Below are 17,693 nucleotides of genomic sequence, written 5' to 3' on the forward strand. Positions count from 1 at the left end.
TGCAGACGGCGATCCATTGCAAGCTCGGTTTTTGAGAAGCTCGAAGACTGGAATTCGGATTGTGCTTGAAGACCTGCAGCCAAAGAGAATCTCGAGCAAGAGGCAGGAAACAGGCAGAATGGTGACCCTCGAACAGCAGTGGCGCGGGCGGGCAGTCAAATTTCGTGTTTTCTGCGAAATCCTCACGAAGTGAGATCAAAACGATGGCTTCGGCCGAAATCTTAATAGATCACGTGCATGCAATAAAGCTAGTTGATCTGTGGGTAACGCAACTCTAACAACGCTTTAAGCTTGCGCTCTTGACCACCTGAACTCGCCCTCTTCATCCCATCCTCCCTTTTCCCTGTGCCGCAGGACTATCACCATTCAGTCAATCAACCGTACGGAATCACTCGGTAGTACGTGAACTAGCCGCAGCTTTCTTTTGCGTGTGATCTGCTTGAGCAGCAGTGTGTATGATACAGTGTCGAGAACAGTGAGAACAATGAGAACCATGAGCGAATGTGATGGGTTGGATGCCTGCGATCTTCGTCCTGCCATGACAGGAAAAGAGAGGCTTGGAAAAGAGTGTGTGAGAGCGATAGAGAAGAACAGTAGGAAAGGGAAAGGACATATACATAAGCCCCGGGTGAACGCAAGAAGAGACAGATCCCGATGAAGCTGGCTGTCTAAGCCGCACTCCTGGCGATGTCCTCGTTGCGTTCCGATTCGGCTGGCTTCCAGCCGAAAGAGAGTGAGGGGGAAGTGATACAGCTAGAGAAAGACAGTGCCATGGTTGCGAACTGTGGATGCTAGGCGACGGAAAGTAACAGGAGAATGATATTGAGAAGCATGCACTTCTCCCCGATGGCGACACGATCACATGCCAGTGACTGACAGGTCGCTGGTCTTGTACCCGATTCGGCCAACCGCCACAGTGCTGCTGGCAAAGCTCTGCGTGCTCATCGAGCTCGTCAAGTCTGGCATGTCCGACATGACACTACCGCGGGACCCCAACGTCTGACGCATCCCCATCGCCTTGCCCAAGCCGTGAGAATATCCAAACGTCGATTTGACCGGGCTCGGGAAGTTGTGCATCCTCGAAAACGAGCCCAACGAAGACGTCATCGAGCCCATCGACGCCGAGCTGTCCGAATGCGTCAACGACGGCTCTGCATGCAATGCCCTGCCCGTATCGAGCGCGCCCTTCGAGCTGATTGTGGGCAACACACCGCCCTGGCGGTACGTGGTGCTGCGCACGCTGCGGCCTTCTTCGTTGAAACGCGAAGAGCGATCGTTCGGACCGGACATGTGTGCGGCGGGGATGGGGCTGGGGACATTGGCAGACAGCGCGGGTGAGAAGGCGGGGCGTTCGAACCGCTTCATCGGGCTCGCGTCGCCTCCGTGGAGGCTGGCGGCCAAGCTCAAAGGTCTCAGCTTGAGCGACGAGGGAGAAGTGGCGCCGTCGCGCTGCTCAGAGTGCGGGGAGAGACGGTTGGCAGCACCCGTGTCGATGGGTGCCAGACGGTCTCGCGATGGTCGCATTCGGCGCGGCACCGATGCAGCGGACGAAGCAAAAGAGGAAGCAGAGCTCGTCGATGGTGTCGTTGCGTGCCCCGACTCTTTGTGCGCGGCCGTTGCGTCGATGGGTGTCAGCGGAGGCGTCAGCGGGTCAGACAGTCGGCTGTCGTGCAGAGGCATCAGCACAAGGCTGTTCGGCTTCTTGCGCTCGTACGAACTGCCGGCCACGCTGCTAGGAGGACTGTCCTCGAGCGTCTCCCTGTCCTCATCGTCATCCTCTTGCTCCTCTTCGCTCTCGAACAGTCCCAGTCCCATTGTCGGCACTCCGCCGGACACTTCCTCTGGAATGTTGCGCAGCGACGAGGTCTGCGACATGAGGGACTTTCGGAAGCGTTGCGCGGCCTGGCTGTCTCGCTTGGCGTCCTTGGCTTTCGACTTGGCCAAGTTCTGCTGGACGCTGGCGAGCAGCTTCGTTCGACGGTCAGCGGCCTGGTCGAGATCCTCGCCCACGGCGTCCGACATGCACGTGCTGTTGCTCATGATACTGATGGTGGACGCGGCTACGCTGACCATGCTGTCGCGGTACGAGAAGTGTTCCAAGTCCTCATCCTCACCTGCGAGAGCGCCGGCATCCGAGCTCGAATTGGGTCGAGGCGTCGTTTCACCCATCTCCGGGCTCGTCGGCGCACTGCTTGCAGGCAAGTCTTGCAACGTCCTCGCAGGAGCAGCAGGAGTGTCGCAGAAGCTGGGCGAAGATGCTACACCAAACTCGATCTGCTCGCCAGCCGGACTCAAATCGCCGCCAGCGACCAGAGGAGAAAAGGCAACTTCCATCTTGTCTTCCTTTCCGCCAGGGACCGTGCCCCACTGGCCGGTGTGCAGCATGGGCGAGGGTGAGGCTGCAGAGTAGATCGACTGCGGCGAGGAGCCCAGACGGCCACCTGCCGAAGAGGGCTTTTTGAAGCGCAGCGGCTTGGTAGGCTCCATCTCTTGACCGTTGAAGAGGATGGCAGGGCTACTGAAGCCAAGTCCAGCCTCACTACCTTGCTGTCCCAACCTGGGACTGGTAGCAGGTCGCGCGGGGATCTTGCTTGAACCGATCTTGGGCGTCGCATCTGCGACACCTTCGCCAACGGCAAAGCTATGGAACCCATCGCCGTTGGGTTTGGGGAACTGATTGATGGTGCTGAGACGAGGCGTGCTGTTCTTGGACGCCACACCAGGCGAGCTGGTGAGCGACTTGCGCGACAGGCTCAGCCTGGCCTTGAGACTCTCTGCAAAGCCCGGTTTGGGGCTGGCGGAAGGCGAGCTGCCTCGCACCTTGGGGCTGAACTGTGCAAGGATCGGACTGTCTGCGCCGAGACCGGGAGAGAGGTGCGTGCCATCAATGGGAGGATCAGGGATGAGGGTGCGGTGGTAAGGACTCTTGAAATTCATGGCGGCACTCATTGCGCTTCCTGTGAGAGGAAGGTGATCGCTCGACTTGGCTTTAAGGTTCGTAATGCTGGCACGGTTGACTTGGACCGACTCGATGTTGATGCTTGGGCTAACCATTTTGGCAGGCATGCCATCCGATGGTGGCAAGGGCGCAGCACGTGGATGCATCAGGTCCGGCATGGTCAGCTTGGGTCCCTCGAGTGCTCCCAATGTCGAAGCCCTCTTGCGCATCGGCCGAGGAGGAACCGCGTCAGCGACACTGGCATCCTTTTCATCCTCAAAGACAGTCGAGGTGTTGGCTTTGGCCGTCTTGTCTCCGCTCATCTTAAGAGAGACGGGCATTAGTGGAAGAGGCGGCACCGAAGCAGCTGGCACAAGGTTGGCCTTGCCGATGCTCGTAATAGCCTCGAGATCGACGCTGGTCTGCGAAGAGCTGTACGAGATGGCATCGCTCGAATACGAACGACTTGTCGCAGATTCGTCGATGGACGAGTTGCCGGCTTCCAGGTCGACCTCCTGGCCTCGCGACGGCACCTTGCGCAAGCCGTTGAGGATGTTGGTAAATGTACCCTGCGATGGGCTCTTGGACGGTCCCAGACCGAGGCTCAATGGACGATAGGAGGATTGATCCTCGTCCACGCCAAGACGGGGAGAAGGCACAGAGTCGATGGGCGGCATGCTGATACAGATCTGACCAATAGACCCGGTGGCGCTGTGGAACGAATCTGGTGCGGACGTTGCTGCACTTACTGCTGTGGTTCGGCTCGACTTGCTCTGCATAGAGCCGTTGGAGGGCAGCTTGTACATAGGTGCACTTGTCGGCGCAGGTGGCAGGCCAGCTGAAGGTGGAGGTGTTGGCAGCGGCGAACGGGCGGACGAGGTGGAGGACAAAAGCAAAGTGGACTGCTTGGCAGGAGGGCTGGCCCTGAAACCTGAGAGCGTAGCAGTCTCGGGCGGAGGGGGTGACAAGGCCTCAATGAGGCTCTGCATGCCAGCAGTCATCTGCGTGCTCTGCGCCTGAGCGGGCTTTGAAGCCGGTACTGAAGACCCAAGTCCCAACGCTCTTGGCTCATCAAAGGAAAAGCCGCCTCGAAGTTGGAGGGACTGCTCGAAAGTCTCGTCATTCCCAAAGTCGATGCCGAGGTCGAGGATGGGGGTCAGGGAGGGCTCTTCCGCATCTTTCGAGTCGTTGCTGGCCTGCGCTTCTGCATCTGCGAGTGTCTCCTTGTCTTCTTGCAGCGATGCTTTATTGGGAGAGCCGGCGGAGAAATCAGGCAAGACGCCGAGGCTGCGAAGCAACAAAGATGGCACTGCACTTCGTGTGAGTTTCTTCTTCTGTTCTGGTGACGCCTTCTTCTTATCGCCAGTGCTTGCGCTGGAGGGAGACGGTGATGGGATCCTGGGAGACTTTCCATAGACCAAGGGCTTAAGGAGGATGCTGGGGCCTGGCGACATGGCGAGCTCGGTCAGACCTGGCGACTTTGGCGTTCGTGGAGCAGGCGATTCTGCCGAGACCGGGGGCTGCAACCTTGGCGAAAGCAGAGCCGCCTTAGGGAACTTTGGCGAAGGGAAAGGTTTGATCGGGATGAAATTTTGCTGCCGCATGGACAGAGCCGTCTTTTGTGCGAATGACAACTTTGCTAGGTCGTGCTGGGCGTTGTGTGCACGTTCAGGCGCGTAGGTGAGATGAGGCTCGCCAATGTCTTCGGTGGATATTGACTTGTCTTTGACGTGTTGAGCATAGATGGCTGCAGCTGAAGATGGTGCTGGCGAAGCAGCAATCATGAGAGATTTGCGCTTCTTGGCACGTAGGTATCGTCGAAGCGCCACAGCGACGAAGATGACGGCAGCAACTACGGCGGTGCATGCGGCGGCGAGGAGCGAAGTCGACAGCGTCGAGAGGCCGCCACCACCAGCAGCTGCTACTGCGCCTGTGCTCGACATGCTGACCTACTCGACGTGGGCAGGAGTTTTCACCTGTCTCTGTCGTCGAGGGGGGGTTGGTCAAGTCGCCTTGGTATTGCGTTGGCGCTCTGAATGAGCCGAACAGGACGTGGTCGTGATCGAATACGATGGTGAGGAAGTGAAGGATGAAATGGTGATGATAATGATGATGGTGAGGAACAATTGTGAGAAACTGTTCGAGGCTGGCATCGACATCAGCGGGGGCTCGCAGAAGTGGAAAGCGCGGAGGTTGGTAAGACGAAGCTGCAATGAAGATCGTTGCAGTCATGTGCTTCGGCACGAGCAAAGGATGAGATGGGAAGGACCATTTGGTTCTGGAAGGGAACGAGTGCGAGCTGATGGGATCTGCAGGATATCCGAGGCTTTTGCACCGGAAGCACCAAAGCGAGACCAAAGAGGCGTTGGATCACGATGTGCTGCGTGGTCTGAAAGTAACACAGTACAACAGCATGTCTCAATGTGTTGCGGCGAAGATGCCCGACCTGAGCGTCAAGCGATCAGCGAGGCCGAAAGCAGCAGCAGCATGAGCTGCAAAGAGGCATGCTGAACCCGAGGCCTCAGGCTAGGACTGCGAGACTAGCACTAAGCACTGTCGATCGGATTTCATGTAGGACCCTGAGCTCGGATCAGAATGCGGCGGGTCAGCCTTGCGAGCACTCGGCATGGGATAGGCAACCATGCTGCCAAGTGAGCAGACAGGCATCGTCGAGCGAGTGAGCGAGCAAGCAAGCAAGCAGTCAAGGAGTGAAAGAGTGCTAACGTGCCGTCGATCCTCGATCTGCAACCGCCAAAATGTGGCTCGGCAGTGATGGCCGAGATGCAGCTGGCAGCTGTCAAATTACACCGAGCTCGACGGAAAATAACCGCTATCAGTTGCCAGCACTCGAGAGTCTCCGGAGAGCTGCCTTTCAACCAAGGCACAGTGCACGGTGCACAAGGTGTTTCGTCCTTTCAAAGAGTGATCATAGTCGTGTGGCAGCCTCACGATGGGCAAAGCGGGCGGCAAGGGGTCGGATTGCCTCGTTGTCTCTGTGTATGTCTCATCGAAGCGACATAGGTATGGCGAAGCAGCGGAGGATGGCACATGGCTTTGGCAAGCTGAGCCGCTGTCCAAGATTGAATTTCGTAGGCTCAGGGGTTGGAACGCAGCAAGCAGGCAGCAGCAGCACTCAGACGCGACCGCGATTACTTCTTTTTCTTGATTTACTAAAATTACCAAAGGCTGACCAAGCACCAAGAATAATCAGAAAATTAGGTACTGATCACACGCGAGACTCAGAAGAAGAAGAAGAAGAAGAAAACGACGCTCAGTTCCTGCTTCGACAGCAACCACATCATCCTTCCTTCCTTCCTTCCGCTGGCTGGTTGGTCGATCGTTGCCTTCGATGTCGGAACTGCGATACACGGCAGCTTCGCAGCTGGAGCATCTGCACAGCAGGTACACCGGCACCATCAACGCCGACACTGAGAAATAGTAAGTTGCTGCGGCGTCGCACTGCACAATGTTATACCCCTTGCTGACCTGTTGATTCTCTTGCGTTCCTTTTCAAACAGCGAATGGATCACACATCAGCTGCGAGACACTAGCTCGTCGATTGTTGGACATCCTCCACTGCTCTCGTACCAGGCTCTCGCCGATGGAGAGTGCAAGGCTCGCGTCAAGTTTGAACTGACCGAGAAGATGTTGCAGCCCTGTGGACCGCCTCCGCACAAGGAAGACGACTGAAGGCGCTGCGATGCAGCCTTACGATACCCCTACTACCACCTGTGATACCCCGCTCGACACCGCTCGCGCAACACTGCCCGGCTGTATTTGTAACGTCATGCACGACAACGATAATCGGTTCTACAGAACCAACGCATGGTCTCGTTCTCGACCGCTTATCGCAGAATGTGCCGTTCCGGCTGTGCTTTTCCTACCCCTTATTTTTTCCCACTTCCCAACCCGTCCCTCCTCTCATTCTCTCCCGTCTGTGTTGCTTAAAACCTTCCACGGTCCTGGCTTATAGAGTCACCCGCTGCCTTTTCCAATGGGCTGTCGTGGCGCTCGCTGGGACCAAGATTAACCCCCTCGTTCGGGACTGGCTTTCAAGGCAAGACCGCTGACAAGCATCCTTGGCTTGAGAATTCGGTCTCGAACGGGCCTACTGCTTCCTGCGCAACTTGAACCTAGCGGCGCTTTTTTTCCATCTCGCTGGTTTTCGGACCAGCGGCCGGACGTCGGAGGGAGGCGGTAGTAGGGACATTCTTTTGATTCTTACTGTTTCGGATCCTTTAGCAAGTTTGTCGTCATCCCAAGGTCGAAATGCTGAAGTCTACACGAGATTTTTTTTGCTATATGTGCCAGTTCCAGTGCGAGTGCGAGTTACAAGGGTAGCAAAAGCATATCTACCGTCTTTTTGGGTGGAAGAGAAGCGCAGCAAAAAAAAAGAGAACTGCAGCACCTAGGATTCCCGCGTGGTCCCCCACCGCAGTACTGACTAGGCGATACCTTGCTTAACTTCGCAGATCGGACGGGATGCGGTGCTTTCAAGGTTCTATGGCCGCAGATGTTTGGTGCTCTTCTCGAGTCGTACATATAGAGTCGTACACGTAGCCCAGCACGAGGCTCGGTTGTTTGTCGGTCTGGCTTATTTGAGCGCTGCCGTCGGTGTGGGCGGTATCGGCATGTCCAAGTCAAAACTCAGCTGTTCGAAAATCCGACTCTTGTGGGTTGCTCGGAGGTCGGTGCTGTTCGGCTCGATCTGTAAGGCCGTAAGCTTGTTAATCGACATCGGCAAAAGAGGAATCTGAGTTTGCAGTGCGCTCGCTCTATCTGACAACGTCCACGGATCAGCCCACTTTTTCTTCCGTAATCGTCGTCCTGCCCTCCCTCGCTCGCCCTGGCTGTGGACGGCATGTCGGTGTATGGTCTGCCCTGCATAGGCGAACGAACGAGCGAGCGAGCGAGCGAGCGACGCAGCGCTATGTAGAAAAACAGGCCCTCCTCTAATTCCGCGGCAATGCATCCTGTCGGACAAGTGCGCTTTTCCTTTCCTTTGGGTCAGTGGTGGTGGTTGGGTTTAAGGAGTCATTGCCCATGTCGACTGATGGCTTGCAAGCGCTATGGAACCGCTGATTGAAAAGGTTGATGGAAAACCACGAGCATCTTTCCGTCGCTACTCCCTCGGTACGAGGCATGCGATAGACCGGAGGGAAGTAGCTCTGCCAAAGGCTGGTTGATATACATACACGGTCTCAGACGTCCAGGGCACATCCGGTGTACCTTGCGATTACTTGGCGCGCTTCATCTGCTCTCGGTACGACGTTGGGTAGACAGCCAGCAGGAGCAACAGCTGTAACAGCAACATCTTGATCGAACAAGCCTTTCTACGGATACCGTCCTCGAAACATGCCGTCCATCTGGCCTTTCGCCAGCGCCAGTGCTGGTACCGGGTCACCAACACCCGCCGACCGATCGTCATCCTCCAGCAGCCAACCGCAGCACCCCGCAGCACCAGCCCCAGCCGCCGCCATCCCACCACTGATCATCTGCGAAGGCTTCCTCAGCGCCGCACAGAGCGTCGTGTGGGGCAACGAGTTCCGCACCTACCTCGGCGTCGGACACCAGCAACTCCTCGACCAACTTTGCCCAGCTCCTCCATCAACGTCCTCCTCTTCCTCGGGGGCGGCGGGGGGGAGAAGCCGGCGGTCCGGCGTGGGGTCGGAGCGTACAGTGGTGTTTGCGCCTATTGGGCCTGTTTCGAGTCTGCACGATCGGGCGTGTGAGCTGTTCTATGCGCTGCGCGGGGGTACGGTGGACTACGGCGAGCAGCATGCCCGCGAGCATGGGCATTCGCGCTTCGGGCGTCATTATCGCGAGGGGTTGTGTCCCGGCTGGGGACCTGCGTGCGGGGAGCGCGGTATGCCGGCACATTTCCTGGGACACAGTCTGGGAGGACCGACAATTCTCAAACTGCAGCAGCTGCTCCGGCTCGGGTTCTTCGACCGTGCGCTCGGACGGGGGGAAGGCGACGCGTGGAAGGCGCAAGACCTGATTCTGTCGATCACGTCCGTCTCGTCGCCGTTTCGCGGAACCCCGCTGGTGTACAGCCTAGGCTCCGAACCGCTGCCATACCCGAAAGTACGCATGTTCAGCTTCGGCGACCTGCTGTCCAAGTTTATCCACATCGCCGCGTTTCTCGACCTGCCCTTCTTCGATGCGCATGCCGACGCGTGGCACTTTTCGGCCAAACGACGCAGGCGAGCCGTGCAGCGATCGCAGCTGCCGCGGGGCGGTGTGGCCGCTGAGACGGCGACGGGCAAGGATGTGCTGCGCCAGATGGGGGATCCCGAAGCCGGGTACGAGGAGGGAGGGGAGAGCGCGCCGGTGGCGGGGACGGCGGGGTTGAAAGAGTTTTTGAGGCAGCTGTGGAAGAGCGATTGGGCGGGGGGAAGGGACTGCGCGCCGTGGGACTGTACGTTTGCCGAGCGCGATCGAGATCGTGCAGACGACAAGTGGGGGTTGGAGGTAGGGGATGTGAAGAGGAGCGGGAGGACTTGGTATCGGTCGTACGCTGGTGGAATGACTGTGGCTGATCATGCTGAGGAGCAACAACAACCGCAGTTCCAACGTCCGGAAACCTACTGGTCGCTCTCGCCGCTCACGTTCACCGCACACCTTATTGGGCATTTCGATTACTCAAAGTTGCAGCCGCCTCCATCGTTTCTGATCTCAACACCAGCAGCGGCAGAGGGAAAAGAGGAAAGTCGAGGGAAGGCCGAGGACACGTCAGCATCAATGGCCATGGCCATGGCCATGGCAAACCTGTCGCCAACATGGTGGGCTAACGATGGGGTCGTACCGCTAGCTTCGCAATTCCACCCTTTCGACTGCCACCCGGATCGGTGCTGTCACTTCAGGGGGATGCCTGCCTCGCTGCCCTTTGGCAAACGTCGACCACGACCGCAGTCGGCCGACCTCAAGGTCCACTCTCCCTCGTCTTCGCCCTCGTTCAGCCCTGCACTCGCGCCGTTCTCACCCGTGGACTCTGAGACAGCAACGCTAGTCAACGTGCGTTATGACGACACGGCGCTCTCGCACGAGCACAGTTGCCGGGAGAAGATGGCTGAGACCCACACGACGACAGTAGGTATGCAGCTCTCACTCCCGGTCCCGGCAACGCACACGCCCAAGAGCGGGGGCGGCAATCGATCCATGCTCGGCTCGGCGCGCTCGGCAGCAAAGATCGCGTACCTCACGTCGCTACGCGCAATCAACCTGCACGACCCACCCCTGGTCACACCGAGCGAGGAAGAGCTGCGCTCGTTCCTCCCCGATCTCACGCCCACCGCCGATGAAACCCCGTGTGCTTCTCCGCTCATCCGCGGTGGGCGGCGCGAGGAGGATGCGATGCGCGAACTGATGGACCCGCGCGACAACCAGTGGTACACGTTCGAGATCGACAACCTGGATCATACCTCACTGTGTCCCTTTTGGACGGGCAGCGAGGTGCAGAAGCAGTTCTGGACCGGCATCGGTTGGTTTTTAGCTTCCGTCGACCGCAAGGCTGGGTTCGCTGGTGCGGGTGGTGGTGAGTCTGCGTAGAACGCGCGCTCTCGCTCTCTCTCGGAGGGGTTCTGCGAGTGAGAAACATAGACAATGCTCAAAGCATGTTCCTGAGGACGATATGTGATGCACAGGGGAGAGGGGTGAGGAAGAGACGCTTGAAAGCGAGTAAGGAGTTCAGACCAGTGCATTCGGACGATGATCGGGAGGGAAGCAGGATAACCCAATTTCGGAAGCTATATATCTAAACACCGTTACAATCAGAGAAACAAGAAGGGGGTTGTGGGTTGTGTACATGGAGAGGGGGCAAGTGAAAAGGTCCGAGAATCGGGACATCTATGGGAGTTGGCGCGTTAGCCATCAGGCGAGACCGAGCGATCCAGCAGGCGCAGGAGGAGGAGCACCACCGACCTCGCGTTCCGCCTTGATCGACATCATGCCCGCATTTGGGGAAAGGTCCATCCTCGGTGTGGTGCTGTTGAAGAACTGGCGGCGGTCATCAGCGCCGCTGCCGAGCGTTTGAACGGCCATGTAAGGGCTTGAACGCTGCTGGAACTGCTGCATCTGCTGCTGCTGCTGTTGTTGTTGCTGCTGCTGCTGTGCCTGCTGTTGGTGCTGAGGCTGCTGGTGCATCTGGCCGGGAATCTTGACGTTGATGGGGGCGAGGTTGTTGCCGTAGTATCCTTGCTGCTGGTCGAGATACGAGCTGCCAGTGCCGCTACGACCGCGAGCGGGCGCCTTGGGCATCTTGAGCGCAAACGGCCTCGAGGTGTCTTGCTGCAAAAACGTGCCCGAAGCCGACGGCACCGTGGGCTGGGGAGTTGTGAAGGAGCTCGACAACTTGTTGTTGCCCGAGGGTGAGAGAAGTGGCGGCTCCGCCCCGGGAGCGTTCAAGGGAGTACGCGGAGACATGGTGCTGGACGAAGCGCCGTTGGAGCTCAACGTAGCCAGGCTGCTATCCGAGTGCAAGCGGTGGTGCGCCATGCCGTTGGGAGCCGACGAGGCTGAGAGGAAGCTAGCGTTAGAGTTAGAAGCGTGTAGAGGGGGGCTGATGAGCGACGACGTCGAGCCGTTGTTCACACCACCGATGCGACCGCCGCTACCGTAAACGCCGCCGAGGTAGCTACTGTTGGACGAGCTTGCGAAACCGCCGCCCAGGCCGGGCAGCTGAGAGGTGGACGACTGCGGCGTGCCCGATTGAGGGAAGCGGCCTACGGGACTGAGCATCGAGCCGGGCTGGTTCACTGGTGCAGAACTACTCCGATCGTACGTGTGATGCACGGCGTCCTGCTCATATCCATAGTAAGACGCTTGGGTCGATCCGGTGGGCTGACCGTACCTCGCCCTCAAACCTTCGCGATCGTCGACGTTGGGGCTGGTGGAACTGGTCTGCCACCCGTTGCCGGGCATCTGGAGCGACATTTGCGGACGCGAGGTAAGCACTTGGGTGTTGAAAGCTGGGCTGGAGAAGCTCGACTCGCCACCGGGCGTGCTACCGAGCATACCATCACTGCGACTCGAAGGCGAGATGTGGCCATCACGGCCGTACGATGACATGGGCCCAGAGACGGACAGAGAAGGGTTAGTGGGCTGCGAGCCCGTGGTAGCCCTGCGCTTGTATGGTCCACGCTTGATGCCACGACGCCTCTCCTTGCGTGCACTGTCCTGGCACGTGTCGACGAGACCGTACTTAACGCAGCGACCGCAGGGTCGACCCTCGTCGCACTTTTTGCACGCCTTCTGGCAGTTGATGCAGGCGTTCTTGACCTGCTTGCGCTTGGGTCGGATGCCTGCACCTTGCAAGGCGGCGTATCCGTGCTGATGCGCCAAGAGGTCCGGGTGGTGACCTTGGAACTGACCGCCGGACATCATGTCCGGATGGCTCATCTGGTGGGCGGCGTAGAGCTGGCCGTTAGGGTCCATCTGGGGCGAAGAGGTGTGGTGCGAGTAGTAGTCGGCGTGCTGCTGCTGTTGAGAGGCGACCTCGCTTGGGTGGTGCTGAGCAGGGTGGCCGTAAAAGCCCTGGCTGGCGTAGGCAAAGTTGGAGCCGACCTGCGAGGCGCCGTACTGGCTCATCTGCTGTTGCTGCTGCTGGTGACCGTAGGCAGAAGGAGGGGGGACGGGCGAAGCCGAGTCGTGACCCTGGTTGAGGTGATGCGGATGCATCGGCGGAGCCATGCCGTACGTCATGCTATTGAGAGGAGCGCCTGATCGACCAGACATGTGACTGCAAGCGAGCACAGGAAAGTAAGCTAGCCTAGTTGAGTCGGATGGCGATTGTCACAGCGAACGAGCGTGACCGTAGAAATGAAAGTTACAGTGGGTTGTGACTGGAGCGTGTTTGTCCAAGCGCGTCGGTATGAAGAACGAGTGTGAGGATCGTGAGCGTGTCAAGACGTGTGTGGCTGGCTGAATGGATGGTGGTGTGACAGCAATAAGGCGGAGGCGGAGGATGATTATGATGTTTAGGGACAGCGATGGGCTGGGACGAGGACTCGAGATGGTAAAGGTGGAGAGCGGAGCAATCGGGGGAACGTCGGAAGCGGATTGGCTGCGAAAAGGATGGGATCTATAAAGGGAAAGCAGCGAAGCGGACGGAGTTCAAGTTTGAATGGAAAAGTCATAAGGAAATCCAAGAGGACAAGGACGAGGATGAGGGCGAGGGCGAGAGGCACCCGGAGACGGAGTGAGGCAAGAGAGGACGAGGGCAAAGACTGCGACAAGGGGATGCAAGTTTTGGCAGGGGACGGAGACACAACTTTGATTGCAGACATGCCACGAGCAAACCGAGAAGTGAGAGAGGGAGGGCGGCAGCGTGCAGCTGGGCGAGAAGCAGGCAGGAGCAGTTGAGTAGCTGTATGAGTCGTGTCAGCAGGTTACAGAGCGGGGAACCAAGGCTTGCGAGGCTTGCAAGAAGGACGGACGACAAGCAGGCCAACAGTCACGAGCACGATAGATTCAGGGCCGAGAGGCAGAGCCAGATGAGGCATGCCGGCCGGCCATCGTGGGTGGCGATCCTGATTTGAGAGGCGGCAGAGGACGCATCAAGACAAACGCTTCAGCAGGACGGAGACCATCGAGCAAGAGCAAGGGAGCATACATCTGTTTATGGGTGTAGGCAGATCTGTAATTCGAAAAGCGGGCCAAAAGGTGCGAGCGCCAGCATGATGGAATCGATGGAGGACCTCGACCAGCAAACACGATGCGGAGGAAGCCAGAGCAAGCGTCCCACGCCCATCATTCGATCACGGTCACGGTCACAGTCACGGTCACAGCGAAAGGCAACCGAAAGGCCTACGGGAACGAACAAGACGGGGACCGAGGCTCGTCCTGAAAAAATAAAAATACGAAAGGAACGAGAACAAGAACAAGAAGACAAGCAAAAAGAAGGTGCACCTCGGCGGTGTAGACAGATAGTCAAAACACAATGACCATCACCCACGGGCTGCATGCAAAGCCAGGAACAGCTCAGAGATCCACCACCGGAGCGAGTGTTGGGAGCGTCGCTTGAAACGCGCTGGCTAGTACCTCTGCGGCACTTTATCGCGGTATACACTCATGAGACAGCGCGCATCCGGTCAGCAAGGGCTTGTAGGCAAAAGGACATGCACAAGAGAAACAGTGCTAGGCTTCTGTTGAAAAGAGGCGTGGGAATCGTCTCCGGTCCCTGACGAGAGAGAGCGAGCAGCGCAAGAAGAGCGTGCAGGTGCTGAGGCCTCTCCCACATGGCGATTAAAAAGGCAACAGCGTAGAGACATGTCACCACAGCCGAGCTGATCCAAAGAGATCACACTGCGATTTTGCTGCCAAAGAGAGAGATACAGTGGGGCGGGGGATCAATACCGCTCCTGGAAACAGCTGAATTAGGCAAGAGACCAGTGAGCACAGGGAAATTAGAATATATTTTTTCGAAGAAAAAAAAGGACGCTGTTGCAGGAGCGCTCTGCAATGCAGCTGTGCATGGTGGAAGAAAGCCACCCGCTTTCGCCTAAGCCCTCAGAAACGAACCAGGAACCAGCAACGATCGGTTTCTGTTCTTGTTTTTCCTTGCCCTTTTTTGAAATTGATATTGCCACTTTGAGAGGGGTGATTGGAGACCTCTCGGCGAAGCAGCAATTTGTGCCTTCTTCGAACACCTTGCTGCCCGAGAGCACCTCTTGTTCCTATGCCCTGCTGTAACCAGTCCTTCCGGAGGCGCAGGGCGAGACCGAGAGACGTGCAGATGTGAACACAGTCCTGTACGAAACACGTGTGTGTGTGTGTGTGTGTGTGTGTGTGTGTGTGTGTGTGTGTGTGTGTGTGTGTGTGTGTGTGTGTGAGAGAGAGAGAGAGAGAAACGACTTTTGTGAATGTAGATGATGTTGTCTAGACTTGTCAGGGCCATTTCTCGGCTGTCCTGCTCGGACTCCTTTTGTGGAGATGATGGCCTGGGAAGAACCAGGATTCGAGACAGCAAAGAGGCTCGCGCACGTATTCGAGCACGAAGCGTGGCGCGCTGTTTATTTTGGACAAGCTGGCCATGAAATTGGACCACCACCCAAAGCAAAGGCAGCAGAAACGCGGGCCATCCGCAACTGAAACTATAAAACCTAGAAAATAAAATATTAATAAATGATTCAAGTGCATGCTGTGTACGAGCAGTGTTCTTTTGGCTAAGAGCCCTCAATGGCGGGCTAGAACCTCGGAGGGATCAGCCAAAACAGTCGAAATCCCGAGAGCACCGGCGAACCATTTTTGGCACTGATCTGCCCGCAGTTCATACGGGGAACCGCTGAAAAGCATAGTAGCCCGCACATGGCCGCTCGGCTCGCACCGTTCCTCTCTTTGGCTCTCCTGATCCAGACCCTGGAAAGAGGTGCTGACTGTCGTGCTGCTAGTCTCTACAGCGGTGGATTGCTGTCCTTTTCCAATCGTTCAAGTCCGCCGATGCCCAACAGTAAGCGAGCTGGCGAGCTCGCGGGACGGAACCCCTTGCCACGTTGCAGCCTACCATCGACGGAAGAGCCAGCAAGCCGCACTCGAAATATGGTTTTCAGCAATACGCTCTCGAAGAACTTTGTTACCTGAACGATCTAAAGCACGACTTCGAGAGGAGAGAAAGAGAGAGAAAGAGAGAACGCAACGACCAGAGCTTCGTTTCGTCATGGGGCTTGGTGAACTGTGTCGAGGCCCAATCCAATTGTGAACAACAACTTGTGCTTGTGAACGGTGCATCCAGCTTTGGCGCACAGAGAGGTGGCCACCACCCGACGGAACTATTTTCTTCAAGACCCAGGAAACTTTGGCTCTCTGCAAAATGAAACTAGCCTGAGAAACAATCCTGCCCTCAGTCCCGGGGATATCCGACCTGCCTCGATGGTTTCTGCTCATCGGCCGTGTCGTGTGTCGGTCCTGCAATCCCGCGCTGGAAAGCCATGACAGAACGCCCGCCGTAGATGGAAAGGCAAGTTGGTTTGGACCGTAACGCCGCTGCAAGGGCCTTTGTTCAAGCGTGGCGACCTAGGTGGAACCGAAGCCAGATGAGCTAAGGTGTGCGAGTCGAACCACACTGACAAGGTGCCTGGCGCACATTGCTTCTGCCACGTGGAGAGAGTATATGCCCAGCGAGAGAGCGAGCAAGCGAGAGAGAAAGAGCTCGATTCGGCTCGGAGGAGGCCTTGTAAATCCCCTGCACCTCGGTGTGCGACGCTTTCTGGTTTTTTCACAACCAAGTTCGCCCTGCTTTGCTCCTGCTTTCGTCGACGAGTCAGACTAAACTTAGAACTTTTGACCTTACTCGCTTGGGCGTGTTGCAGCGAAGCTGTCGGATCTCGCTTACGGGTTCCTTGTCCCAGCAAAGGAAGCGTCGCCGTGAGGTGAAAGCCAGCCTGTCGGAGCTTTGTGATGCCACGTCGACGATCACAGCCAAGACCTGTCAAGCACAGGCATTCCCACCCAGCACGTCGGAACTGCCGATGGAGGCGCATCTAGTCTTTCACGGCGAACTACGGTTCAAGCGCGCGGAGAAGCAAGCAGCAGCTCGAAGATCAATCCGCCCCTCGGTTAGCGGCCCGGAAAAGTCGCGGCGAGCGAGGTAAAGAAAGAGAGAGAGAGAGAGAGAGACACACACACACACACACACACACACACACACACACACACACACACACACATATGGCACTGCCCCTCCGAAAACGCTGTCTTCCTCGCTTGCCACGAACAGCTTGTTCCTCGCCATGTGTGAACCAACTCCGCTCAATTTACATCTTACCAGCACAAAGTTGCGCAAACCTTTCACCTCGCTCGTCCCTTCCAACCTTTCAACCTTTGTTTTGGCATGGACGAGTCCACGCAAGATGGTAAGTAGGTACGGGAAGCCCACGAGTTCGGTCGCGAACTGTGACTCTGAAACCGCGTTCGAGGCCAGATGTTTATGTGGGCAGATGCAACGTGGAGGTTGAGCGGTCAAGATTGTGCTGCAGTGCTCCAAGCCACGCGTCCGTCAACCATGGAAGCTATGAGTTGATCCAGGTGAAGATACAGCTTCTGACATGCACCGCTGGTCTCGGCTCCAGTCGCATCCCCGGAACAAGACGTCGTCATCATCAACAGCAAGTTCCGTGGTCCTTGTTCTGGTGACGCGCAGACGTTGTCAAAACACCGGTATGAGCAGCACTGAGGGGTCGTGTGAAGATACACAAGAGATGGAGACGGTGTGAGAGTTGGTTCTCACCCTTGTGTATACTGAGACCTGGATGCGGGATTTGGGCCTGCTGTTTGGGGCTCGGTCAGGACTGTTTTCGCTCTCTCACCTTGCTTCTAGGATCCGCTGCAGCCCAAATCAATTGCAGCTGCAGATGCAAGGTCGGTTTCGGATAAAAGCGAGCAAAACAAGGAACAAGTCAAACTTTTCGTTCTCCCCCTGACCAAACCGCTCATGATCACCACGTTCTCTTTCGCCGCATCGACGACGACTGGTGAAGATGCAAGATAGGCAACTGCTCGGTTTCGCTCGCTCGCTCATATGCATTCAACGTCCGAGTCTTTGCTTAAGTCCGCACTGCTCGCTCGCCTTCTCTTTTGATTCACGCTGTCTCGTCTTCGGACGCCGACGGGTCCGCAAATGAAAGGAACCACATGGCGAGCACCACCAGTGTGGCTTCCCTACTTGCTTCTCGCTATTGGCCCGAGTGCAACGATGCAAACCGTGCACTCGTCTGATCTTCGGTCCTGCACAAGCGGACGAGTTCGGAGATCAATCCTC

The 17,693-nt window shown here is 57.2% G+C and overlaps 4 protein-coding genes across 4 annotated transcripts; 2 read left to right on the forward strand and 2 right to left on the reverse strand.

Annotated features, from left to right (window-relative positions):
* Positions 1-858: 858 nt before the first annotated feature.
* On the reverse strand, positions 859-4,881 carry EX895_000983 (uncharacterized protein; the record flags this gene model as incomplete). Its single annotated transcript, XM_029881583.1, has 1 exon — positions 859-4,881. The coding sequence occupies one exon, from the start codon at positions 4,879-4,881 to the stop codon at positions 859-861; it is 4,023 nt and encodes a 1,340-aa protein (XP_029742969.1).
* Positions 4,882-6,287: 1,406 nt separating this feature from the next.
* EX895_000984 (uncharacterized protein) lies at positions 6,288-6,628 on the forward strand (the record flags this gene model as incomplete). The annotated part of the gene is made up of 2 exons (XM_029881584.1): positions 6,288-6,376; positions 6,457-6,628. 2 exons carry the CDS (start codon positions 6,288-6,290, stop codon positions 6,626-6,628), a joined length of 261 nt encoding a protein of 86 aa, XP_029742970.1.
* Positions 6,629-8,293: 1,665 nt separating this feature from the next.
* On the forward strand, positions 8,294-10,489 carry EX895_000985 (uncharacterized protein; the record flags this gene model as incomplete). Its single annotated transcript, XM_029881585.1, has 1 exon — positions 8,294-10,489. The coding sequence occupies one exon, from the start codon at positions 8,294-8,296 to the stop codon at positions 10,487-10,489; it is 2,196 nt and encodes a 731-aa protein (XP_029742971.1).
* A 321-nt stretch (positions 10,490-10,810) lies between these two features.
* On the reverse strand, positions 10,811-12,673 carry EX895_000986 (uncharacterized protein; the record flags this gene model as incomplete). Its single annotated transcript, XM_029881586.1, has 1 exon — positions 10,811-12,673. One exon carries the CDS (start codon positions 12,671-12,673, stop codon positions 10,811-10,813), a length of 1,863 nt encoding a protein of 620 aa, XP_029742972.1.
* Between the last annotated feature and the right edge of the window lie 5,020 nt (positions 12,674-17,693).

The sequence above is a fragment of the Sporisorium graminicola genome, chromosome SGRAM_1 (assembly GCF_005498985.1).
Source record: "Sporisorium graminicola strain CBS 10092 chromosome SGRAM_1, whole genome shotgun sequence".
Classification (NCBI taxonomy): Eukaryota; Fungi; Basidiomycota; class Ustilaginomycetes; order Ustilaginales; family Ustilaginaceae; genus Sporisorium; species Sporisorium graminicola.